This window comes from Drosophila eugracilis, unplaced genomic scaffold (assembly GCF_018153835.1).
Source record: "Drosophila eugracilis isolate 14026-0451.02 unplaced genomic scaffold, ASM1815383v1 contig_649, whole genome shotgun sequence".
Lineage (NCBI taxonomy): Eukaryota > Metazoa > Arthropoda > Insecta > Diptera > Drosophilidae > Drosophila > Drosophila eugracilis.
This window is the reverse complement of record NW_024573535.1, coordinates 1,234,776-1,262,379: the sequence shown is the minus strand read 5'-3', so window position 1 is coordinate 1,262,379 and position 27,604 is coordinate 1,234,776. Positions and strand designations below refer to the sequence as shown.

Below are 27,604 nucleotides of genomic sequence, written 5' to 3'. Positions count from 1 at the left end.
CATACTTTTAAGTGTATATTCTAATTTAATGCCAAATTTCTTTCTTATATTAATATAATAATCGAATCTGTAAATGGAATCTTTTGCAAGCCGCATCACCCTAATGCGTACCCTTTCGAACTCAGTTTGGTTTTCCATTCCTCAGTTTCAGTTTCGGTTTTGGCCTGGCTTGTCTGGGAGACTTATGGCCCAAAGCAGGCCTGCCAAAGCGGGGAAAGGAGAGTGGAGTTCGGCTGGTAGGGTTCGTAGTGTGTCTCCATGAAGAAAAGCGTGAACCGACCGCAAGGGCAAAGGAGATTTTGGCAATCCTTGACGGTGGCATGCCACGTATTTGTGGCGCAATTAAGGTGCACACACTATGGTTACGGTGGCGCAGAAAAAGCGCTGGCAAAGTCTGGGAATTTTTCCTCTTTTTTTTGCAAATCACTAAACAATCTGTAATAGGCAGTTTGACCAATGATTTAGCAGCACTTGCTGGCCAAAAGTTAAATTGTTGGCAAGTAAGGAAAAATAAGATTGAAGGTCAGGAAAATTAGTTTAAAAACATATTAGGGAAAATGTGAACGAAAGTCTAGAAAGCCTAGAAAGTTAAGAGTCCTTTTTACACCTTTAAAACCACTTCATTCAATGGCTCAAGCTTTCCAACAGCTTGAAACCGCCGTGCAGCTACCCAACGAGCTCAATTTCCTTCGGCTTAAGTGCTTTTTTGCCAACTTTTCCAGTGGAAATATAATTAATATTTGCAGACAGACAGTAGACAGACAGACACCCAAAGAGCCCACCGCGGAACATAAATAAATCACTGGGCTGTCAGCGTTTTTAGCATTCTACAGGCTGTTGTCAACAGATCCTGGAATCCAGGATAGCCTATCAATTTAATTAAATATTAATCCAATGCGTCGACCCACGGTTATGAGTCCCTAAGCCACCTTCTACGATTCGTGGCCAAAATCCCAGCCTAGACAGACGCCACCTGTTGTCAAGGAAATGGGCCCACAAATTGCTTCTCTTTCAGCCGGCTTTATATTCCGTTTTATTCGATTTGATTTGATGCGATTCCATCATTTTTGCAGTCTGCCATATTGATTATTAGTTTCTACATCGACTTCTGTTTCTATTACAGTTTGCCTTGGCTGGGATAAAGCAGGACCAAATAATATTAGGCAAAATTCAAGGACACGTAAATGGAATTTGCTACGTGCGACCGCTGAAAGCCCCAAAAAGAGCCAAACAAACACGATAAAACATAGAAAATGGGAAATAACAGGAAGAGAGGGATAACAGGGAGGAGAAAGACCAACAAGGCCAGGGACAGACAATGTCAATGCTAAGGCTCTAAGGTTGCAACTTCTCAAAAGGGTATGATCCTGTTTAGGTTGCCACAAAAGTTGTGAAAGTCTTTGAGGTAAAAATGTAAATTCGATTACGTACAAAAAATTAAGAAGGGAAACTAATCACCTGCAATTACAAGCTCTTATTAGGTACCAATTAAAAAACTTATATATTATTCACCTCCTTTAAATTGCCCTAAAATATAGGGTATATAGAACATCGATCCCTTGTTAGTTCTCTATATTCTTGGCTGGTTTCTTTTTCTGGGCTTGGTTATACAATTTGCGTTTTATTTGTGGTGCGTGTGAGTCGGGCAACAGCTGCGACCCAAGGTCGAACCCGAAGATACCGAGATAATGGTTAATGGTTAATGGTCAGATAATGCCCCCCCTCCGATATATACACCAACAGGCAACGGCTCAAGGCAGGGTTCTGGCAAGCGAATATGAAAATTAAAGTGGGCTCCACTATCTGCTGGCTGGGTTTCCATTAATTCATTGCTCGTAAATCAAGTCCAATTTACTTTCTTGGTTTTCCATCCCCCCCCCCTTTCTTTCCCTCATTTCCACCTTAGTTTTTCCAACTCAATGTCACGAATCCTTTGGCTGTGCGTGCAAGGTCGCCAGGGAACGGTCGAGGGTTTAATTGGGTTACCCATATACTGGACTAGTTGCCCTATACAGTGCGGCTAAGTATTGTAATTACACACGTAATTGTTGGCAATTATCCCCTGGGAATGAAAACAAGAGCTCTAAGTCTAACCTTCGATTTTCGCTGAGGAAATTATTGATTTGTTTTGCTGATTTTTAGGAAATGCAAATGGCAGGCGATTATTAGTTTTAATTGGAAATAATTAGAAGGGGATTAGAGGAGCTTAATCATAAAGAGTATTGGGTGAAGGGTTCCCTTTTTCATATATATAACTTTAGGATAGTAGTATATAGGAGTCTTTAAACCCTTAAAAATCGGTTTTTAATTGTTTTCCAATTATTTCTTTATTTTAAATGTGTTATCCTAAGGGCTTGCTTCGTTAACTTGTCCTATCCATCCGAAACGCACTGTACTTAAGGACCTGTAACCTGACGCCCTATCGAAGCTGAAGTTTTCACCTTTGCCCCAATGGCCTTTATCCCCTACTCCTCCCACTCCTTTTCCATTTTCCCATCGTTTTTCCGCCTCCATCCGCTCTAGCTCTTGTTTTTCCAGTGTGACAATTTCTCTGGCTGATTTGCGTGTTGGGGCCTAACAAAGTATTATGCGACACGCCAACAGCCAATACACACACACACACACATGTACGAGTATCTGCACGCACATCCTCTTAGGGTGTACACCTACGCTATAGACACCCCCTAAACCAACCCACTTTCAATTTTTACCCTCATACCCCTTGAGCTTGTCAACATTTTCGGTTGTTTTTCATGATTAATGAGCATAATTTTGAAAATGAAGTTTCAAAAATGTTGTCTGCCGTTTTAGTCGCTGCTTCTGCTTCTGCTTCTGCTTCTTCTTTTTCTCTTTCTCGTTCGTCATGCTGTAGAGTTTAATCTTCTTCTTCTTGTTTAACATGTTCTTCTTCTTCTTATAGTTCCTCTTCCTCTTCTTCTTCTTCTTCTTGTTTTTTGTCGTTTTGGCGTCTTCGTTAAGTGTGCAAACAGTAATTATAAATATGGGCGGCTCCACATCGCTTTTGCCATAGCCCCGCCCTCGTTTCCGGTTCCCCTTTTTACATTGCCTCATCCCCATCCCCATCCCCCTCACCCTCTTCTTTTACTTGTACATGTAAAGAGTGACAGGGGGCAGGAGGCGGGGATTTACAGTAGTCGTAAAACAAAAATTTTGCTATAACGATAATTAGTTTTGTTTCCTGTCTCAGCCAAGTTCCTACGAATTGCGTTTTTGCATTGCACATCGTAGGACTGGTTGAGGTCCCCTTACCACCACGCCTCTTTGTCAACCCCGCCTACCACTTTTCAGCATACACATACATTTATGTCTCGCACTTAGACTTCCAAACACTGGCAGAAAAGAACAGAAATTTCAGGGGAGTAGGATCTGCATCAGGACGCTGCCTAAAAGTAGGCAATCATTTTTTTCACTTTCATTTTTATGTCTAATAAAAATCCTTTTTTGGATGATAAAAATTCCTTTCCAATAAACAAAATATATATAAAATACAATTTTTATAAAAAATACATTTTTTGATACTCCGAGTTCAGTTTCTTCTAGTTTAAAGTTCTTCGAAATCTTTGAGAGATTTTTTTTTTACGATTTTAAAAAAGATTTCTACTTTCTTCAAACTCATCTACCATAAATTGTTTTCTGTCCATTTGGCAAAGGAACTCAAAAGGGGCACAAGGCAGCAAAAGAACATAGAAATTGGGTTTGTTCGGTGGGTGATTCGGCGTGGGTGGCGGCGTAGAATGGGAGCAGGGGGCAAGGACTAGGACTCGCGGCCAGCATTTTGATTAATTGCATTGAGCTGGCTCTGCTTCTTCTTTCATTGCAGCTACAACTGCTGCTTCTCCTGGCCCGGCGCCTCCTTCTTTTGGCTTCGTCCTGCGCTTTTTCAAATATTAAATTGTTGCCAGCGAAACGGAAGTGAAACATGAAAGGCAGCAAGAAAAGAAGGGAGAGAGAGACTCTAAAAATAGTGACTATGAAATGCCCTACAAAAAAGTTGTAGTATTAAGGTAGGAAGGTTCACAAATATCCTTTAAGTTACAGCAAAAATATAAACATTTGTTTAAATTTTAATATTTAATATTTAATATTAACATGAATTAACTTATAATTTCTTATAATAAGCCACCAAAACTTTTTAAGCCAAGCACCAAAATCATAATGCCCGCAGGCGAGAGATTCATTGCATGAAATGACTTTAAATTATGGAGTGCACTCCCGGAGACTCCTCGGAGATCTTCCTGAACCACCCACCGACTTGAGAGTCAATTAAAGTCAGCATTATAGTCGAGATGTTGCAGTAAATCATATTGGCGGCGGGGTAGCAAGGAGTCGGAAGGTGGCGAATCGATAAGTAAATCATTTGGGGGTCTCTTAATTGCCCCCGCATTGCGTGTATTGGAATTTTCGATTTTAATTGCCATCGAAGTTCCAGTCAAAGTTCACGCCCAGCCAATTATGACGTTTCATCAACTTAAAGCCCAAGGACCTCTACGAGTCCTGTCCACAGTGCTCATAACAATAAATTTCAAAACGAAACATAAACAAAACTGCGAGACTGCTGCTAGTCCTTTCGTTCTAGTCCGCACTTTTAACTTAATGTCTCCGCCAGACGCTGTGAAGGCGGAGAAGAAGAGAGGATGACGGGGCGGGATCAGAGGGCAAGGATTACAAATTGACCCGAATTTCGGCCATGAGAAATGACCGGAAACGATCAAAGAACATTTCCGTGTGCCATGTGCAGTGTGTCAAATAAATCACAGCTTGGGGCGGCCAAGGAAAAGGAAAGGCAGGAAATTCGGCAATTTTTAAGCAATTTTCGGAAAGCAATTAGAAATTGGGAACATGGTGAAGGGATGTTTGGGTTTATAAAACGGCAATGTGATGTAAAGAAAACTTGAAGGACTTGAAGCTTACATAAGCTGTATCATTACTTACTAAGTTTAAATACATATTTCTGATTTTTTCAGTTGTTTTCAGTTGAAAATTCTTATCATAAATTTATTTAACATATTCCCATCAGTTTTTAACAACCATAAATGCCAAAACCAACTTACCAACGAGCAATAATATAAACGAAACTTTTAATTGTAATTTATAAACTGCAATAAAATGGTTTTCTCGGTTTTAATTGCATTTCGCAGTCATAAATTTGATACTTAAGCATACCATTGTTAACCTTATGGCGAGAATTCAGCTTGATGTGTCCTTGCCTTGACATTTTTTCTGTTTTTCTGTTTGCCTGTTTTTCCGCCTTCTTTCGTTTCCATTTTGGCCACAGAGCAACGTGTATTTCCGTGCTCCTTTTGTTGGCCATAAATGACTCATTTGTATTCATTGTTACGCCCCGACGCTTTCGTGGGCGGCTGTAGAGAGGAGCTGGGGAGGTGGGGGCGTGGCAATCTATCCTGTTGCGGTATGTAGTGCAAATGAGGAGCTAAGTTTTTTGTGTTTCGCTCTCTCTTGGTTTGCTTTCACTTATTTGCCGGCTTGAAGCTTATCAAGGATTATTGCGTATACGCACTGTTGGCTCAAGATATAAAAATATATGATAATGTGGATGGTGTAAATCGAATTGACTTAGGAAAACGTTATTAACCAGCTGCAAGTCATTAGTAAATTGTTTAATGGGACTGATAAGTGATGAAATCCTTGGGTTAGTTATGTAAAATGAGATGGAAGTTCTATATTTCGAAGTATTTATAAGTAGAGCTTGTTTTTAAGGCGAATAGAAGTATAAATGAACGTGAAATGTATTCAATAATGTTTTATCTTGATGAATTTGTTCTATAAAGTTCCTAAAGGAAACTAAAAATCAGATTATTTTGTCTTTAAACTCATCTTAAAAGCATAAAGCGAACTTTTTGAGAACTTTTCTGTCACTTTTTCTAATAATGTGGAGATAATGACTTCCAAAGTGCAATTTCTAACATTTTTGATATTTATACACGTTATTTGAATTTACAACTTTGCCAAAAAATAGTCTCTAACCATATTTAATATTAAAAATAATCTATTTATCTTCAAAATTCCTAGCATTATTTTCCCGTTTGCCACTTTTGATAAACCACCTGTTTTCCTTCAAAAATCCTAGCAGTCACTGCTTGAAATATTGCTTAACAGACTGCCAGATCTGCTCCGAGTCGAGTGGGTATATATATATATTATATGCTCTTATATATTGCCAGGACATGACCAAGTTGCAGGAATTTTTAATGCTCTCTGTGTGCCACGGCGCTTTATTTTGTTCATCGCATTTCCGCGTGTTCGTTGCTTTGTTTTGAAGGCGGCACTAATGACATGCTGCTTAGGTTGCCAGTCGGCTGAGAGTGTATATGTGTGTGTATATGTGTCGGCGTGTGGGTGGTGCACAACCTCTGCTGGCATGCCCACATGCTGGGGCACAGTGTGCAGCTAATTGGGGCAACGTGGCGCCATTGCCTTTGCTTTTTGCCATGGACGGTGCGCCAGCTTCCACTTCACTTCGCCTCAGCCTTGCCACGCACCCTGCACCACCCAGTAAAATGCCCCGCAACCACCCATACTGGGTGTCTCTCCTTTTGGCTGGGGGCCCAGACATGCCATGCATTATTTTTATGGCATCATAAAAATTTAAATTAATTTTTTTCTTTGCTGCTGCCCCACTCGACACACACACGCAGCACTTACATACATTGGGCATTTGTATGCAGCTGTTGTATTCCGCCCCGCCCACAGCGAGCCTCCAGTGGCTGTTAAAGTTTCCTTTCGTTTGGCGCAATTTTCCAGGCGCCTCTCCTTTGGATAATTTTCATTGCTTCACTTCCACTGGCGCTTGCAACTCGTTCCATTCGATTTTTTAATTCATTTAGACCCCACAAGTGCATTGGCAAACACCTCAAGTTGGCGCCTTTCTGGGCCACTCCTTGTCCCGAACCCCCCTCTATCTGAGACGAAGGAATAAAAAACAAACCACCTCTTGACTTTATGGCTTGCGCCTGCCTAAAAGTATGCAGCACATTTTTTACAGCCTTCTGCGAGCGGAAGTTCTTTTTTTGTGCGACTTTTTTCTTCCTTTTTTTTTTTGGGGTATGTGCAACATTATTGATTGCGGTTTTGAGCTTTCTCTTCTCCACTGATCAGTCGCCCAAAATTGGAATGCGGTTTTAGGATTTATGCGTCCTAAAAAAAACATATTCGTTTTGGTTTTGTGCAGAAAGAAAATGTAATGAAAATATACACAGTACTCTGTGAAAAAGTGTACAGCAATGGTTCAAAAGTAAACATTCGATATTTAAGAAAAACTAATATTTATTATTTATAAACAACAACCTGAAAATGTAAATACTAAAACGGCTTACAAAGAGGAAACAGTTTAAAAATCAAATTGAAAGTTTTTACCTCTGAAATTGCATTTAAAAAGGCAAAATAATGTATAAATTATCATCAGAAACTAGTTAAACAAATTAGCTTAGCCAACTTAAAGCCAACTAAACTGCAAGCGCTAACTTTTTTTTTTGTGGCTACAATCAACCGTCTGTCTGTCTCTCTCCCTTCCTCCCCATCGCTCCATCTCGCTTCCTCTTTGGCTGTGCGAACGAAATGCAATAAAAGCGAATTGTCTGTAAAATTTTTTATTGCTGGCCACAGTTGGCGGTTGACTGGCCGTAGGAGATGTGAGAGGGGCAGATAGACAGTTAGCGGGAGAGAGAGGCAAGAGCACCGGAAGTAACTTTGGCAGCTGCTGTTCTCATTGCGGTTTCATTTGAAATCAAACAAACTCTATTGAAATGTTTTCTAAATAATTAATCACTTTCGGCGCATTGGGAGGTCCTTTCACTGGGGGATTCTTCCGGTTTCTGTTTTTTTATTTTGCCCAATAAAAGTGCCTTCCCCCAACCCACCCCGACCAACTCGTTCGTTTTGGCCACATTGGTTGGGCCAATAGAGCGTGACTTTCCGCGCCTTGGAAAGTGTTCGACTGAAGACGCAAAACCATGAGAAAAGCGGGCGAAAGCGGGGCTTTTTTGAGGCATAAATATGCATGCCGGCGCGCCTGTCATTATGCAGCAAACTATTCGTACATGCGGCAACTTTTGCCTTGCTGCAAAGTTGCCTCAATTACAGCACCTAAAAGTGATGGCAACGGCGTGGGTGGGGCAGAAGGTGGGGGCAGCGTCGGTGAGCGTAGCAGAGGGGCGTGGCTAGGACGCTTGGCTGGTCTGGTGACTTAAGTATGCACGATTGCTACTTGCCGGGTGCACCGAAAGAAAATCAGGATTCAACTTTAGGTAAGCAATTCAAGTAGTAGTTACGTGTGTGATTACCTTGTAATGGTAATCACGATATGGAAATCTTCTGTGTGGAATATCAACTTTCTTCGCCTATAGCTCTCAAACGTATATTGCTGATATTTGATCGCATATTATATCAGGACTTTAAGATGTTAATGGAGGGACCCTCAAGACCTCTCCTAAGGTGAGTGCCCTTTAGTAAAAGATTGTCTATTCAAATTAAATTAAATTTGTCTTGAAGGGTATTTAATTGTCAAATTATTGATCAGAAAAGCGCGAATCTTATAGTCACTGTAGTCGGCTGTTGAGTCTTTTAGGTTTTTAAAACATATGTTTAATGTCTTTACGGAATACTATATTCAGCTTCGATTTAATGTCTTGATTAAAAAACACAGCTATGGCAAAAATCAATTTAGTCTGTAAAGTCGACTCATCGTGAGACAGTCAACAGGCATTCTCTATTTCTATTTTATTTCGCTGTAGATTTGTTTTTAAATATAGAAAGTTAAGCGTTGACTTTGAACCTCTTTGTGGATAATAATAGAAAGTTGCAATGTGGATTTTATACTTTGCCGTGTTTACATTTTAGTTTTACTGCTGCTACTGCTCCTACCCCTATGCTAGCTCTTTGTTTTAACTAACCGTTAGCCTTAGATAAATAATAAATAAATAAATAGATAGTTTTGCTATGATCGAACTGACAACATATGGCACTTAAACGTGAGTCCTGCACTTAAAGGAATTTGGTAACCAATAACCTTCTTTTAACCCACATTCTAAACAAGGTTATCTCTAGCTTATATGACTGACCACCATGAAGGTCATGTCTGGAATCCTTTTAGTTAACTTTTAAATTGTTTAACTATGCCTAAGAAGAAAGGACCAACTGTTGTTAATTTATTTTATATGTGTTTTAGCTTTGGGTTCTGTCATTTGAATTTTCACTAAATAATCTTCAAGAGCAAAACTAAACTAAAACCAAACTAAACTGGCTTCTTCATAAGTATTTTCTAAATAATAAACAAGATAAAGACAAACTGCTTTGTCTCAAAGGTGGAGCTATGATCAGAGTGAGTTTAATTTAATTTAATCTTAAAAAATTATAATAAATATCAAACAAAAATTTATGTGGGAATGGTTAAGAAGAACAGATGAAGACCCTAGACAACGAAGCAGAAACCAAGTAACGATTGGCCATCTGGCGAAGGAGATGATCAAGAAGCAGACTAAGAAGACGACGACGAGATGAACGATGCTAAGGACAAGAGAGCGACATGAGGATCGCGGAGTTGGTGAGAAGACGCGACGACAAAAAGACCTGCTCAGTGAGGAGCTAATAAGACGCGTTGTTTGATTTAAGAAAAGACGGCAATAAGAGGAGCCAATAAGAAACACATACGACGCGACGACGTGTTAGTTAAAAAATAAGTCAAGTTAACTTAAGTTAATCAATAAATATAATATAAACTTAAATATAATAAATGAAAACCCACATATATATTTCAAGAATAAACAAGAGGAAACGTTATAGTCAAGTGACTATAAGATACCCATAACTGCTTGACACAATTTTAAGAAATGAATTTTGCTAGTGGAAACTCACAAGGCGCCACCTATTGTCAGAGGAAGCATGTTGAGTAACTGATAGTGACGTCACAAACCATGTGAGGCCTTAAAACCTAAATTTCTTCATAAGTAGCGAAATAATATTCCGATTTAAAAAATCTTTTGGTAAATCGATAGATATTAACAGAAATAAGTTATACAAGGTCAAACGAAGGCATTCATAATAATATAATAGATGCCAAAGATTTCCGCGGTTTGTGGGCGTTAGAGTGGGCGTGGCAGGATGCTGTAATAAACTTTCACTGTCCCGGTACCTCAAGAATCTTCATGGTTAATCTCAACTTTGTATCTCTTATTGTTCCTGAGATCTCAGCGTTCATACGGACAGAAGGACAAACGGACGGACAAGCCGACCTGGCTCAATAGTCTTAGCTATTCATCCTGATCAAGGATATATATACTTTATAGGGTCGGAAACGCATCCTTCTACCTGTTACATACTTTTCAACGAATCTAATTTACCCTTTCACTCTACGAGTAACTGGTATAAAAATTGTATAAAGCTGCACAGAACTCTCGATCTTATTAATTAACCTTTACTTAAACTCAATATCAAAAACTCTACATAGTTTAGTTTAAGATGTTATTTTTAAAGTTAAATTAAAAATAAAATTATGAACATATTTCTTGCAGTGCCTTTAAAGATGCCTATGTGTGCGTGGTAGTAAGTAACCTACTTTAAGTTCTTTTGGCTGCCACCAGCAGCAGCGGCAGCAGCAACTACAATAATCACAGCAGCGGCGTTGCCAGTCGCGATTTGTATGCAGCAAATTGCCAACGTCCAAGCGTTGAGTTTGAGTAGGGTTTTCGAGGGGGGCTTGGTAAGGGGTTGCTTTTTTGGAGGGACTGGGCCTTCAATTTGCTGTCGGTACACAAAAATTAAACAACAAAATGTTGCCACACAATTCGCGTGCCAAGCGATGTTCTCATTTCTCATACAAACACACCCATCCATCCCTCGGACATGCACTGGCGACTATGTACTCTATATGTTTCGGTAAAACTTTATGTACTAAACTGCAGCATTTGCATGTCAAACAAGAGCCGAAGAGCAAATTGTACAATGAGGAACGACCGAAAGTTTCCAGACCAAGGAACGAGGATCGCCAGTGGAGCGGGGCCAGAGAGTGAGGCCCCAGAGATTTCCTGGTGAATGGGGGAAATACTACAAAGTTCCCAGCAGATTAAGGAATTTTCAACTTTCTTAAGTAAATGTAGGAAATAAATGCATTACTTTTGTTACTGCAAATCCATGAAGATTTGTAAGGTTTTCAAGACGCATTCTTTTTATTGAAAAAGATAAGAGAAAGCCCTATCAGTGACCAAGATCAGGCCACTTCCTTTATGAGTTTTCCTTTTTGGTTAGTCCCAAGATTTATGACAGACAAGGAGCTCTTCTTTTGGGGCTATCTTAACCCAAGGATTTATGTTCTCGCCACCGGCAGTGTTCGTGGTTATCCTTCTTAGAAACACCTCGGATGCATATGGTGATCCCATTTTACGGGCTTTGAAAGATAGTCACTTGACTTATGCTCGTGCCGTGTCTTAGTTACCTTTAAGTAGGCTATAAATACACCCCGCTTTCTACTCTTTCTGGGGTGGCTAATGTATGTCAGTCGTGCGCATAATTACAGTTGCATTCCATGTACAAACACGTGCAGCACGAACAGGTTGGCAAACATACATATATAGCTTAGTGCAGACACACACACACACACACACAGGCAAACACTAATAACTGTTCCGAAAAGAAAACCCAACACACACTTCTAGAGGCAACTTTAATTGCATGTCGAGTGCTGGCAAATTGAACGCTTAATCATTTGAGCCGCATGCATGGCCTGCGATTAGTTTTTAATGCGACTCGATTGCCATCTCGCCGACGCCGACTGATGGCTGACTAACTTGGCTAACTGACATGGCATTTTTGCAGGCCCTCGAAAGGACCCTTTGGAAGCCATTGGGGCATATCTAATAGCCCCCCCGTTTGCATACATTTCAATTAGATATTCGGTATGTTGGCATTTCGAAATGCCCTACTTAAAAAAATTATTGCTTTCGGCGGGGGGAACAACGATCTTTACTACACTCTCTCTATATTGGTTAGAGCCAGAAGATGGGGGAGTTTTAACCAAGTTAAGTTGATTTATTAATATATTTCCCTTAATTTGTATAAACAAAGGATATATAGGGTACCCCCTTAGACCGATATAGCCATCATAGCGATATGTAAGCCCTAGGCAGGGTATTGAAAACTTTTGATTGACACTAATTGGTTGCCCTGCGACAGTTAGGCCGGCTCAGGTGTAGATGCCCCACATAAGCAATTTGCCCACTTAAAACCAAATAGAAACCAGGCCTACTTCCTCACCCTCCTATCCCCCCTATCCCCTATGGAGCCTAAACAAATAGCAGGAATGGAAAAGGTGAGAGAAGGGATCCAGGACTTGGGGCACACGCTGTGACACACATCCAAGGCCCAAGCCAGCCTAGAGGTTCACCGAAAACTTTGCCCAAGATTGAGTTTTTGAGATTTGACTGCAATTATGACAAAAATCACAGACAAAGTGATTACAATTTGTAGAGGATTTTATATTTAATTAAGGGCATTTCGTCAAGCAACTGGGAAATAGGCAAAGTTAAATTGTCTGCCATTTACGTAATTAGAGAAGTCAAAAAGAGTTTTATTTGAAGTTAAGCGTTGGCATGTCTACCTGGTAAGGGGATATAATCATACTACCTGTAAAATCTTTCTTAAATACATTAAGTTAATATCAAACTCAATTTGTTTTTTCGCTGTGTGCTGATATTGAGCGAAAGGCTTAACTTTAAACGCTCTCAGTGGCCGTAACAGTCGAACTGAGGCTTATTGGACTTGAGGGCCGGTGGAAAATACGGACTGACCATTGAGTAAATGTTAAATGCTGCTGCTGGACAGGGGCGGCGGCGGCAGGGGGGCGGGAAGGCACTATAACATCATTGCAATGCCGGTCCCAGTCCACAGTCATAAATTTGTCTGCGCCATTTGCCTTCGGTGCCTGGAAATTAATTCATTATCGATTTTCGTTTCGTTTCATTTGCTCTGGCTTGGACTTTTTTTGTCGTACACCCTGTAAGTGCGAAGAAAGGGGTGTAATGAACAATACACTCAACAGAAAGGATAACAAGTCCATAAGAGATACAACAGTAAAGCTGTTCATTTTGGTTAAGAAGCAGGAGTAGTCGTGACCTTCACTCAAAGACAACTTTTGTTCATGGCCATATCTTTTCTTATCTGCAAGTCCTGGCTTATGAATATCCTGTCAGGCCAAAAAAAAAAAACATTTATTAACCTCAAGATCATAGGGTAAAACATGGCTGTAAATCTCTCAATTACTTCTTTACAAGCTTTGTGGCTGTTCGGACCCGGCTTAAATGCGGCCATTAAAAACAGGCCGAACGGCCATGGAAATGATGACGACGATGACGTTGGCAATGCCTTCGAGTAGCATTATGAATGGATCATTTACAAAGTCAACACAATTAAAATACACGCCCATCCACCGACCGCAACTGAAACAGAAACTGAAACTGAGGATGGGTGGGGAGAGAGAGGCAGGAAAGCTGGCAAACCGGGAAATCGGCGGAAGATGCCAATGGGAAATGCGAGCACAACAACACCAACAGAGGAAAAACAAAAAAACCCTTTTCAACTCCGCTGACACGGCCAGACATCCGGAACCAGTCGGTGTAACCAAACCAAACCGAACCGAACCGAACCAGTCAGGTAAATGAGCCGCCAGAGTGGGGCGGCAGGTAAATGCGAATATGAAACGTGAAATATTAATAGGGCAAAGTAGTGTATGGAGCAAAACAAATGCGGCAACATCGATTGATGTCCTTGCTTGTGGTCATTACCATATTTCAAAGGACACTGACGTTGGTGCGTCGTCTATGGGTGGAGGGAGGGGCGAGTCTAATGCCCAGTGAGTTCAAGGAGCTTAGCCTGGCAGCGATGTCATTTTAAATGGGAAACCTTAGAAAGTTTTAATTAAAATGTAATTTAGTTTAAAAGAAGTTGAAATGAATGTTAAACTAAAGACAGAAATTTAACTATTAACTAAGAATTTATATTTTTTTATTTATTTTTAGAAAGCTCTGCCAGGCCAAGGGCATGTCGGTGACAGCATTATTGCTATCGGAACATCCATCATACTGTGTAAAAAACTTCGCCCTACCTCATCGCCCAGCAAGCTGCTAACCTTTTATTTAATTTGATGTGGCCAAAGTTCAAAGGTAAGCCTTGAGTGCGTGTGCGAGTGTTTGTGTGTGTGTGTGTGTGCGTGCCGATGTGTGTGCGGTAGCTGGGCGGCAATCGGGGATAACCATTTATGTAAATGGACTTTGTGCGTTTCAGAATCGGTCCGGTCGCGGTTAGTGCTAACCCCCCTTTAGAGCCCCTGAAGCCCCTTCTGAACCTTTGAACCCTTCACCCTAAAAACAAGCCAGCCAAGCCATGGAACCATGCACTGGTAGGGGTCACTAGGTGGAATTTTGTTTAAATTTGCTTTGTGGTCGGGCTTTGTCTTCGCCTTCGTTGGGCAGCCTTTCAATAATGCATGCGGTCGAAGCGATTCGTTGGCTCTATTATGATGGGTAATTATCGAACTGAGACTTTGACCTTTGCCCCGACGCTCTACTTATATTTTCTAGCAGAATGGAAATTAAGCTTGTACCGTTAGGATAAAAGGGCAACACATTAGGAGGAACAATCTAAAGGGGTTTCTGTGATGTATTTTCAGTTTATAACCTTAAAAGGGAACGTGAGAAGGGTGCCCCTCTGCCAAAGGACCTCAGCCTTTTAGGCAATTCTCTTCTCAGCTTCTTCTCAGCTTCTTCTCAGCTTCTTTTCAGCTTCTTCTCAGCTTCTTCTCAGCTTCATCTCAGCTTCTTCTCAGCTTCATCTCAGCTTCTTCTCAGCTTCTTCTCAGCTTCTTCTCAGCTTCTTCTCAGCTTCTTCTCAGCTTCTTCTCAGCTTCTTCACAGCTTCTTTTCAGCTTCTTCTCAGCTTCCTCTTAGCTTCTTCTCAGTTTCTTCTCAGCTTCTTCTCAGCTTCTTCTCAGCTTCTTCTCAGCTTCTTCTCAGCTTCTTCTCAGCTTCTTTTCAGCTTCTTCTCAGCTTCTTCTCAGCTTCTTCTCAGCTTCTTTTCAGCTTCTTCTCAGCTTCTTCTCAGCTTCTGCTCAGCTTCTGCTCAGCTTCTTTTCTGCTTCTTCTCAGCTTCTTCTCAGCTTCTTCTCAGCTTCTTCTCAGCTTCTTCTCAGCTTCTTCTCAGCTTCTTCTCAGCTTCTTCTCAGCTTCTTCTCAGCTTCTTCTCAGCTTCTTCTCAGCTTCTTCTCAGCTTTTTCTCAGCTTCTTCTCATCTTCTTCTCAGCTTCTTCTCAACTTCTTCTCAGCTTCTTCTCAGCTTCTTCTCAGCTTCTTCTCAGCTTCTTTTCAGCTTCTTCTCAGCTTCTTCTCAGCTTCTTTTCAGCCTCTTCTCAGCTTATTCTCAGCTTCTGCTCAGCTTCTGCTCAGCTTCTTTTCTGGTTCTTCTCAGCTTCTTCTCAGCTTCTTCTCAGCTTCTTCTCAGCTTCTTCTCATCTTCTTCTCAGCTTCTTCTCAGCTTCTTCTCAGCTTCTTCTCAGCTTCTTCTCAGCTTCTTCTCAGCTTCTTCTCAGCTTTTCTCAGCTTCTTCTCAGCCTCTTTTTAGCTTCTTCTCAGCTTCTTCTCAGCTTCTTCTCAGCTTCTGCTCAGCTTCTTCTCAGCTTCTTCTCAGCTTCTTCTCAGCTTCTTCTCAGCTTCTTTTCAGCTTCTTCTCAGCTTCTTCTCAGCTTCTTTTCAGCCTCTTCTCAGCTTCTTCTCAGCTTCTGCTCAGCTTCTGCTCAGCTTCTTTTCTGGTTCTTCTCAGCTTCTTCTCAGCTTCTTCTCAGCTTCTGCTCAGCTTCTTCTCAGCTTCTTCTCAGCTTCTTCTCAGCTTCTTCTCAGCTTCTTCTCAGCCTCTTTTTAGCTTCTTCTCAGCTTCTTCTCAGCTTCTTCTCAGCTTCTTCTCAGCTTCTTCTCAGCTTCTTCTCAGCTTCTTCTCAGCTTCTTCTCAGCTTCTTCTCAGCCTTTTCTCAGCTTTTTCTCAGCTTCTTCTCAGCTTCTTCTCAGCTTCTTCTCAGCTTCTTCCCAGCTTCTTCTCAGCTTCTTCTCAGCTTCTTCTCAGCTTCCTTTCAGCTTCTTCTCAGCTTCTTCTGAGCTTCTTCTCAGCTTCTTCTCAGTTTCTTCTCAGCTTCTTCTCAGCTTCTTCTCAGCTTCTTCTCAGCTTCTTCTCAGCTTCTTCTCAGCTTCTTCTCAGCTTTTTCTCAGTTTCTTCTCAGCTTCTTCTCAGCCTTTTCTCAGCTTTTTCTCAGCTTCTTCTCAGCTTCTTCTCAGCTTCTTCTCAGCTTCTTCCCAGCTTCTTCTCAGCTTCTTCTCAGCTTCTTCTCAGCTTCTTCTCATCTTCTCCTCAGCTTCTTCTCAGCTTCTTCTCAGCTTCTTCTCAGTTTCTTTTCAGCTTCTTCTCAGCTTCTTCTCAGCTTCTTCTCAGCTTCTTCTCAGCTTCTTCTCAGCCTTTTCTCAGCTTTTTCTCAGCTTCTTCTCAGCTTCTTCTCAGCTTCTTCTCAGCTTCTTCTCAGCTTTTTCTCAGCTTCTTCTCAGCTTCTTCTCAGCTTCTTCTCAGCTTCTTCTCAGCTTCTTCTCAACTTCTTCTCACCTTCTTCTCAGCTTCCTCTCAGCTTCTTCTCAGCTTCTTCTCAGCTTCTGCTCAGCTTCTTCTCAGCTTCTTCTCAGCTTCTTCTCAGCTTCTTCTCAGCTTCTTCTCAGCTTCTTCTCAGCTTCTTCTCAGCTTCCTCTCAGCTTCTTCTCAGCTTCTTCTCAGCTTTATCTCAGCTTCTTCTCAGCTTCTTCTCAGCTTCTTCTCAGCTTCTTCTCAGCTTCTTCTCAGCTTCTTCTCAGCTTCTTCTCAGCTTCTTCTCAGCTTTATCTCAGCTTCTTCTCAGCTTCTTCTCAGCTTCTTCTCAGCTTCTTCTCAGCTTCTTCTCAGCTTCTTCTCAGCTTCTTCTCAGCTTCTTCTCAGCTTCTTCTCAGTTTCTTCTCATCTTCTTCTCAGCTCTTATAAAAACTGAATATTTCTTTAACAAAAATGCAAAACTTAAACAAAATTTAAGATTAACATCTTAAACCCAAAGTTTGGCCAGAAACTTCAAAGCCCTTAAAAATGGCTCAATCGGCAAACAGATCATGGAAAGCCGTATAAAAGCAAGACTTGCGGCTGGGGATTAAAGGGTTGACTGGTATTTTATGAACTCTTTGCCTCTTCCCCCTCTCCCATTCCTTTCCCAGCAATAAGCAACAATTTTCGAGGGCGACTCCTTGGCCCTTGCCCCAGAAGGCAGCAAATTGAGTTGCGCATTGAACTTCAAGGTTAATTTATTTTATGGCTGCACCCCTGCACGCCTGCCAACCCCCTTTTTTGTTTATTGTCATTTGATTTTTGAGCCTGAGTTTTCCCTTCGTTGCGCTTAAAAGTTTTTTCAGTCCCCTTCTCCTCTTTTCTGTTTGTTTTGCTTTCACTTCTTCAGTCATAAAACACAAGGCAGGCGAAAGAAAGCAGCGAAAAAGTGGGGAAAAGACAAAGGGACTAAATGTTGCCAGTTTATCACTTCATTGAGCGCCTTGTGGGGAGCGAAACGGTTGGCTAGATAAGTATATGAGTCAAGTGGGCTTCAGTTTGCCTCGGACCACTTCTGGCCTTAAGTTTAGATGGCCAACTTTAAGTTTGATAGAAAAAGAAAGACAAAGGAACATCTTTATTAAATATTTTTAAGCTGATCATTGGAACTTGTTTTCTGGCATTTGATAAAATCAAGAAGAAAAGTGCGCCTGTCATTATTTACCACCCCCCTCTAGACTTATCTTCTCTGCTCTTATCAATATTTTGAGTTATGCTTTTAACAAGTTTCCTCAAGTTTCGGGAGTGCATTTCCCCACCCGAAAGCCTTTCGCGAGGTGGCAAAAATTACACTTGAATCTGTGCGTCGGAGCGAACAATTTTCGGATGCTGTTTTTTTATGGCCCACCATTTTGCCACCTGTGCCACACCTGGATGTGTGTGTGCGTGCGTGTGTGTGTTTGTGCCGGCGGCAACATCTCTCGCCTGTCGCCGTGCATCAGAGGAAACAGGCAGGCAGGCAAAAAGAAAAAACGAGGTAAAGAGCACCTGGCACGCCCCTTCGCTGAGCGTTGGGCGGGCGGCTTAACAAGTATGAAAAGCCAGGACATAAAATTTAAACAAGCTGCTGCAACAATCGTCTGCGTCCAGACCACTGGCCCCCAAAACCTGCCCCTTCCGTGCTTTCCACTTTTCCCGGCTTTTCTTTCGTCCGCGCCTGTGGCTTTTCCTCCTGCCGTTTCGTTTTCATAGGCAGGCCGTTGAATTTTTGAAGCGTGTACGCGATTTTTATGCAATTTTCCTTCTTTTTTCTCCCTGCCCAGTATAGTAGTTTTCTTTTCTCCGTTTTCTTTTTTTGCGTAAGGTTCCGGTGCGGGAGTGGAAAAGAGGGGCGTGGCAATGTAGCCAGCACTTGGCGATGCTGCATGCGGCACATGCAAAAACCACAAATGATAGCAAAGTTGAGCTGGGTGCGTGTGGCTGCTGCTGCTGCTGTTGCTACTACTGCTGCGATGTTGCTGCCACTGCTGCCCCTGCGGCATCAGCAGCACCCCAATCACAACTGCAGGAGGAGAAGATTCGAAGGCAGCGGGCGGATAGCCTGAAGAAGAAGAGTTCTCTGGCATTCGCCGTAGCTGTCGCACTTTCAGTAATGTGACACTTTGGGCCATGGCATGTGGCAGCTGCAACAACAACAACAACAACCGGAACCGGAACAACAACAGTACCACCTCCTTAGCCAAAAAGCAAAATACACGCTTTGAGCATATGTATAGACAGCGAAGTTTCGAGGAAAATGCATGACTGAGCTGGCAGCTCGATCGATAAGTCAAATCGCTGGTAAAGGAACTACAACACTCGGAAATAAGGTGTTGCAACGAGCTTAGCATTTGCTCCTCTTTAATTTCATATTTTATATAATTTATCTTAATATTTTATAAGCTATTTAGTAGCTGTCCCTAAAAATAACCCATTAAAGTTAAGCTTATTACCCCATTTTTCATCAATTTTAGCATTTAAGTTATCGATAAGTCTCAAGCCATGAACAGCAGGCTTTACTGTACCAAGAGCGTATGGCAATTTCTTTAAGTGCTCGCAAATTCAGGACTTCCCCTCCGCCCACGCCTTCATGGAGTGTCAATGGGAGAGCAGGCCAAAGACGAAGGAGGAGGGTGAAAGCAAGCGAGAATGAAGTCCAAACAATTTATATTAATCATACGCAATGTGGTGCCAAATTGTTCCGGGCATAGCCAGCACTTAAGGAGCTCCCCATTCTAGCATCTCTTGCTCTCTGGCATTATCTCGGTCGGTGCAGTGCAGCAAAGACGTTGACGACGACGACATTTGGAGCAATTCCCGGACAAAGTCAGGCTCTTAACGCATGCAGTCGGAGGATGAGGAGGAGGAGGAGGAGGAGAAGAAGGAGTAGGAGGAGGAGGAGGGGGAACGAAGGATGCTGGTGATGCGAGCGATAAAAGCGCCGCCTAAAACGGATGGTGTATTATCCCTAACGAGCAGCAGCATATAAAAATAAATCCCCAGCCGAATGCAGACCAGGAACGGACCCAAAGTGGGCGTACCCAATTGGCCTATAATTTGTTAGGCATAATGTATGCACTTAGAGGAAAAAGTGTAAGTTATACTTCTGTTAGTCTTAAATGTATATTAATATCCTCTCTGAGTTAATGCAATGCTAATTTGATACCTAAGTTTGGCATTAAGCTAAACACCCTCTTAGTAGAGCCTTTCTCCGCGCCTCTCCTTGAGTTTAGCTAAGCTTTTTGAATATATTTTCCAATATTTTCTTTAAACTTCTTACTAATGAATATTTTCTACATCATTTTCCGTTAAGAGAATTCAATAATTTTGCCAGTGCAGCACTGTCATTTGGCCTTAAATGCATTGCCGGCTAATTAGGCTGAGTGAGTAAGGACAATTGTCGGACGACAAGTGCATTGGGTTAGGCTACGATTATTAATTGGGGGCCAGGAGACAGGACAGGAGAGCACTTTGCACTCGATTAGCGTATGGCAGATTTCGCATGAGTTGAGTATGACTTGAATTGGCTGCTCAGGTTGCCCTGTCTCGATGTCTCCATGCTGGGAACAAGGACATAAAGGATCCTAATCAAGTCGCTTTGTATGCGGCCATTGTGGCATAAAGTTTCAGGTTTCGTGCGTCTTATGGCCAATTAAGCAGGCCGCAAAAAGCCCTAGGATCGGATTCAGATTCACGAAACATGGCTAATTTACGAAAATGTTGCAGATATTAATGCGATTTTCAGTTTAAATACGGTTTATGGCCCACAGAAACACACACACTCGCAGACACTCGCAGGCAGGAAAAACCTAATTAATTTAATTTGATATATTCGCCGCGCTGGAAAGGAAAACAAATTGTGAATCAACAAAAGGAGCCAACCAGAGCGACTAAGCCTGAAATCAACAATAATTGGAATTTAAACTTAACTTTATTTAGCAAACTAAAAAGCAGAAGCCATTAGCTTTGGATAATTTTAGTAATAAAACGTAATAGTTATAAGGTTCTAAAATCTGTTTAGTAGGAAGTAAAATTTCAAGTATATGCCATGAAAATGAGCGATCTGACAGAAGTAGAAATAAAGTTCCAGACAACCTTTAAAAGGGTTCTAAAAACCAGATGCAGGTAGCAGTATTAAAACATTTTAAAACCAAAAACAGAAGCTAACCAAGATAACATTTCCCAACAAGCACCTACTTAATAACAGCAATAATGTTTTGCCAGGTAAATACCCTCAAGGTGTAATGAAATTTTGCAAACTTAAGAAGACCAAAAACATTTCCCTATTGTCTTAATGCTATGCTTAATTAATCCTAAGCTGATTAACCAACAAATGGCGATGTTTCAGATGTTACAAGATGAGGGAGAGAAAGAGAGTTTTGGGGTGTTTTAAGCCGATTGCGTTCTTCTGCTTAATGTGATTAGAACCCTAATTGGTTCAATCAAAGTGTCTTCAGAGTTAATTAAATGCTCTTCTCCGAGAGCTGAGAACCTTTCAAAACAAATCCCAATAATCGTTGAAATAATTACCTATCCCAGCCGACCAAAACTCACATGCGATGCGAGCCTCAGAGATTGACTCTCTCTCTCTCTATGTCTGACAGAAAGTTTTCCGAGGGGGCGGGGGGCGGTCCAAAAAGGCGTTGATTGTTTAAGTACTTAAACGTGTTCCCGTTAATGAGCTGCGAAATAATTCATAAAATGCCAAAAAGGCTGAGCAGAGCTCCTTTTAACTTCCCCCCTGGCCTTCGGCACTTCAAAAATATTCCTGAGCTCAGAAAAATGTGCGAGTATTTACTTAATCTGTCTCCTTTGGCGGGGCTTCCCCTGCGCCGTCTGCGAGTCACACAATGAGAAATGCTTTTATTTACTTTTGATTATCTGCTTATGGACAGCACAACAACAACAAGGCAGCCAGCGGGCAGCACTCAGCAGGCAGCAGTCAGTAGTCAGCAGGAAAAACGTTGGAAAAGCGGTTGGAAAAACAGCAGACAAACAGGCAGGCAAAAAAAAACTGCAGGAAACACACACAAAAAAAGACCATTTAGATTAGCAAAATGCAGCAGTTGCCATGAATTCAGTGGCTGTGAATTGCGCCAACAATGAAAGTTACTGCCAGGGAAAACTTTCATAAGAGCAGAATTCGTTTCACGCTAATAAATATAAATGTTACCAAAATTAAAGTCCAGTTATGGATTTTTGCTAACTTTTTAGTACTTTTTAGCTGGCTTAATTAGTGGCTTAAGTAATCTGTGATTTATTGATAAGCTGTGGGTAAAAATGTAAAACAAAATATGATGTTTAGGATTTACATCCTTTAGAAATAACAGCAAAGATCGGTTGATTGGACCATCAACATCGAACGCAGTTTCCTTAAAGCACAAATCCCACAAGAAAAGGCAGTGGGAGGTGACAAAAGGCCATCAGGAAGGCGACAACAAGCAAGCAAACAAACTAGCAAACAAACAACATAACAAACAGGGAGGCAAACATACAAGCAAACGGGAAACAAACGGTTTATGGCCAGGTTTAAATATGGACCATATGGACGGCGGTGATGATGCTAACCAAAAAGCGAGGGTGGTTCCCTCACTTCTCCAATTCCAGCACTTCGAACTTTGCAAGCCAACCGCTTTATGGGTTTTGCCCTTTTTATTCGGCTGTCAACGCTGCCTGTCGCGGTTGTAAAATCAGCGAAATGTTAGCACTCAGCCAAAAATAAACAAAAAGTATCTGGACGGAATTAGCCAGGGTCGAGAGCGCAGATACTGAGTATGTGCAATGAAAAGGTCAGAAATGTTAACGAAGTTCTGCAGAATGAAAACATATTCTGCTGTGGCTTGAAAAGGTCAGAGCTCTGTCTAAAAAAGTGATTTGATTTTGCAGATTATAGTTTAAGGATTATTTTACTGATAAAAACATGGAAGATTTGGCAGATTTTACATATTTAATAAATCCTCTAAATATCAAATATAGTTTTGGCTTATACAGTTTAGTTTTAGTTAGCTAATATTGATATTATGTTATATTAATCTTAACCGAAAGGAATACAAGTCTATCTCTTACATGAATATCCCGTTTTTATCCATTTCACATCATCGAATCTACCCCTGACTTCGATCCATAAGGGGTACCACAAACAAAAGCCGCACCTGTACCGCACACTCACATGCATATGCCGCACACCCGCACACCCGCACACCTGCCATAAGCCACGTGCCACACACAAACACCCTTATCGGGCTATAATTTATGGCTAAACGGATGCAGCAAAAGCAAAACCAAAAGCAAAGGCAACAGCAAAAGCAAAGGCAAAGAGTGAAAAGTGTTACCTTTGGCCGGCGGCTATTTAAAGTGCAAACGCATCGCTTCGAGTGGCTTCGATCTCATCGGAATGATGAAGTGCCTGGCAGTCGATGGTGCAACAAGTCAGAGGAGGTGAAGGACTTCGACTCCTCTTTCAACTCCTCCCTCTCCCTTCCCAATCCATTTCCACTTCCACAAAAAGAGACACATTCGAATGTGTGGCACTTGCAATTATTGTATTACTATCATGTGCTTGTGCGAATTTAATTGCTTTTCAATGGATGGGGAATAGCAGCAGAGGGGGGGGTGGCTAAGCATATTGACATGCAAAAATGAATAGCATACATTTGTGGAGGAGCTGGCGACCCACACTGCGTATGAGTAATGCAATTGCTTGCCAGCCGGATTACTCATACGCCGTGTGGGCATGTATGTGTGTGTGTGTGTGTGGCATACATACATTTTGTGATTTCCACAAAATTACATTTTGCAGTTACAAGTGGTATAAATAAATTTAACGTTTCGAAATGTTTGTCGGTGCGGTCAGACCGCCTTTTTTCACCCACCCACTTTGCCACCCAACCCCTCCCACTTACCCTCTCCCCAAAAATGTTTGTGTGACTTTTGTGTAGCTGTTAAGTGGCAAAGCACACACAAACACACACACTCACGCTGTTAACTACATTTAAATTGCAATTTTCGCAAAGCAAACCAAACATTTCGGACGACATATCATGGCTGAGATGAATCTGATATATATATACATTTATATCTATATAGATATTCGATTCGCAATTGACAACTTGATAGTGGCATATATAATAAGAGATTCCCCTAAATTGCTTATGTTATCACAGACGATTTGGCATTTGTTAGTTTGCCAATTTCCAGCATAGAAATTATTTGGAAAATCTCTGATTAAAATCCGAGAGCCTCGACTGAATTTCATTGGTTATCAAGATACGATTCTGGAATTTGTCTAGCCTGAAAATGATTTAATATTGAAGTATGCAGCACAGGGGAATGCCATCCTGTTTGTGTCCTAAGGTGAGGCTTCAGCCCGTTCCATGACCAAAAATTATATATTTATCAGTGGTCGAAATAATAAACAAACACACAAATCGCTCTAGCTGTGAGAAGTTGACACTTCCCGATACTCTTTGGGCTTAGAGAGTGTGTACTTTTAGCTGCCCCTTAAGTGTTCAATTTTTTAAGACTGGCAAATAATATTCAAATTAAAGAAGAAAGTTCATAGGCAGTTGGTTAAATTTTTATGATTTTCAAGGCAAATCAAGTTCTTGTCTTTAAGAAACATTAAGTATAAAAGGAAAGACACAAAAATACACATTTTCGACTTCATCTTTATCATTTCTTGTACTTAAAAAATCCCTAAACTATATACTTTAACTTTACCAAGCTTAGTATCTACTTAACATACGCAAACTAAACCGTTTACCTCTTAACAATTTCCTCGGTACTCTTGGATTTGGTAATTATAATAAATAATAAATGCACCTGCTAGAGCAGACTTTCCACTTGAAAATAATAGCTATATAGTCTTTGCTACTCAGGAATACAAAGTGCTTGATTCAATTACCCACACTCCGTTGTCTTCATGGCTAATAGCTGATAGCTGATAGCTGATTTCCCCGTACACTTATGGCCAAGTTTTCCAATCAAATTAAATATACTTGCGGCTAAAAGCTTGAAATTGGCGCAGCCAAACACTCAATTGTTTTGTGACCACTTAGAGCACTCAAATTGCTTTTCTGGCTGCACGTGAACGTCTCTGTGGAGTGTGGCAGGCTAATTTCCATTTTGCCAGTGCCACAGGAAACGAAAGTGATTGAGTCATCTGGCGATTGGGGACTTTCAGTGGTCAGCCCCCTTCGGAGAGACAAACCTCTTCCCAAAAAAAAGAAAAACCATCTCTCACTTACCATCAGCATAGGCGCCAAAACCAAAGTCCTTGTCGGGTCGCGTTCCGCTGTCGTCTTCGATGTCCGATGGTTGCTGATGGCGTTGCTGCAACGGCAACTTTTGCTCCTGCTGCTGCTGCTGCATGTCCTTTCCCGCTTTCGTTGCGGAAATGGCGTCATTTCCGGCTGCCAGGGTTACAGTCAGGCCCAAAAGCAAAGCCACCAGCGACAATGTCTTGGAGCATTTGGGCTTGGGATTGCGGTATCGGCGGCTCTGCGCCGCCATTCCGCCCACTAATTGCACGCACACGGAAGCGGAAATAACACTCGGCTCGCCGGGGGATTACCGTACTGTTTCTGTGCGTCTGCACTTGGGGTAGAGGATCTCCTTCTCCTTCTCGCCTCCTTGCAACAAAAAAAAAAAAACGGTGATAAAAAAAACACACCACACACTATCGAATCGGCCGCTGGAAGCTGGCTAATAAACTCGGTTGGCTCAGTCTCAGTTTCAGATTTTGGATTTCACTAGCTTAGTACGCGTAATTCGGAAGCCGGTCACGAAGGATTCGATTTGTCGGGATTTTTTGGTTGGATCCGTTGGAGAGCCGCTAGGACCTGCTGCCTGGCCAACGTGCGAGGCGCAATTGAGCCACCAAATGCGCTGCCATACACTCATATAGCCTTGTCAGTCGACAGTTGCCAACTTGCAACATGCCGCACACGCCAGGAGCCGAACTTCTGTTTTGGTGAATGGACTCGGCATCGGCGAATTCCGAGTCCCATTCCAAATCCGAGTTCCGAGTCCAGTGTCGCCCGACGCCTGCGCCGTTTTCAGAATCACAAAATCTGAAAAGTTGAAGGGGCAACGTGGCCAAAAGGTGCAGAAAGGCGGCAGTTGCAGAGCCAGAAGTCAGTTGCAGTTCATTTGCTTGGCTACGTGACGCGAGTTTTTCGGTTTCGGTTCTTCCGTTTTCTTTTTTGGGTAGGGGGGGGCAAAGGGTGTCCCTTTGACTCCATGAAAATAGGCAGCAGGAACATGGACTTCCCGGCGAAAACGGGATAATGGATAATGGTTAATGGGCATTGGCATTGGCAAATCGAAATCGCAGGATGGTGTTTTTCGAAATCGTTTTTATTGTCTACACAACTGTTGCTGTTAGCTTTGAGTGCCCAAGAATTTGTCGATCATTTCGTTTGGCTCTTGATTCATAAAACTACTTGCTTTAGCTTAGGGAAAAGTTGTTGATTATCTTTTCAGTCATTATGGGAGTTAGCTATGGAGTAGATATGGAAAAAGTGGTTGGGTAAGGGTTCTAGTATAAGCTTAACGCGGAATGATAAAACCTTCTTGGGGACAGAATTACTAGAAATGTAAAGGCACTTTTAAATAAAACAAAGTATTTGTTTAAAAATCTTACATAAAGGCTAACGTATGTTAAACATTTAGTAGGGAAAAATCTTTTATTTCCATTTTAAGTTTCACAAATATTTTATTGGTTAAGTTTTTGAGTTTCCTCTGCAAGGCTTAGCATTCTTAGTTTGATTTTTGAATAAATTATAGAATAAAGGTTTCTTTACTCAAAGTTTAAAGGAGGCATATTATGGTTATGTTTAAGAACCTTATGAAGTTTATAGTTTAGTTCACTATCAGTTAGTATAGCAGCCTAAATGTATGCTATTCATTTTTGCCCAACTCTTTTAAGCAGATCTTGGAAAAGTTCTTCAAGGTTTCCCTTAACTTTTTACCCAAAATCTTAATCAATTTTCAACCATTTCTAGGTATAAAAAATATAAACATAAATATAAAATAATACAAGAGCATTTGACCCTGCGACTTGTCAAAAATTGAAGTTGCATTGTTGTTTGGCAGTTATTGCAGCTGCTGGCGTTTTTGTTGCCTGTTGGCCGTTGATAGTTGCTGGTTGCCAGTTGCTAGTTGCAACAGCAACTGTTGCAGCTGTAAACCATGACCTGTGGCCCCGCGGATCAAGAACAGTTAGCCATTATTGCTACTGCCGTTGCAGTTACTGTTGCTGTTGGTCCAGCCTTTTGGGCCACGATTACGGACAGTGATGTTGCTGCTGGGCTTAACTGTTGCTGTCGGTTCCTGTGCGTCGATTTGCATCCCAATTGCAATTGCAATTGCAATTTTGCAATTTGCCATTCGAATTCGACATTCGCGAAACAGCCTTTCCCTCCCAGCCCCAGTCCCTGCGCCGTTTCTTCCGCTCTTAATTAAAACATTTTGCAGTTGATTTGCGCGGCTGTGTGGTAATTTGATTAGCGCCCGCCCCTTCTGGGAGTTGCATCTGTGTCTGGTGTTGCAGCTGCGTTAACGACTCGCCGACGACCCGCAAATATCCACGAAATATCCGTAAATATCCGCAGCAGAATACGGAGCTTACGGGAAAAAACATCGAAATTTTCCAGAACAGGCAGTGTTACTGCCGGAACGGCGGGATAAAATACAAAGGTAGAGCACCGCCGACGATGGGTTATTGATAACCAACAGCAATTTTCATCTGCAAATAATCAAATCAGTCGATGAAAAGTGGAAAATATTTGTGAATGCCCTGAGTTGCAGGTAAGGAAGGTAATGTGCTTTAGGAAAATGCTATCCCTAAATGGCCAGAAATATATATTAATAAATATGAATATTATTATATATATTTAGTTAGTTAGGCAAATTAATTATGTAAGGAAGCAGAACAAAAAGA

General features: G+C 41.5%; 1 protein-coding gene across 1 annotated transcript in view; it reads right to left on the bottom strand.

Moving 5' to 3' along the window:
• LOC108109696 overlaps window positions 1-25,509 on the bottom strand; it is a 46,268-nt gene extending 20,759 nt beyond the window's left edge. The window contains exon 1 of the mRNA XM_017218322.2: window positions 24,909-25,509. Within this exon, the coding sequence (XP_017073811.1) occupies window positions 24,909-25,173 (265 nt within the window). The 5' untranslated portion in view covers window positions 25,174-25,509. The remainder of the gene's footprint in view (window positions 1-24,908) is intronic.
• Between the last annotated feature and the right edge of the window lie 2,095 nt (window positions 25,510-27,604).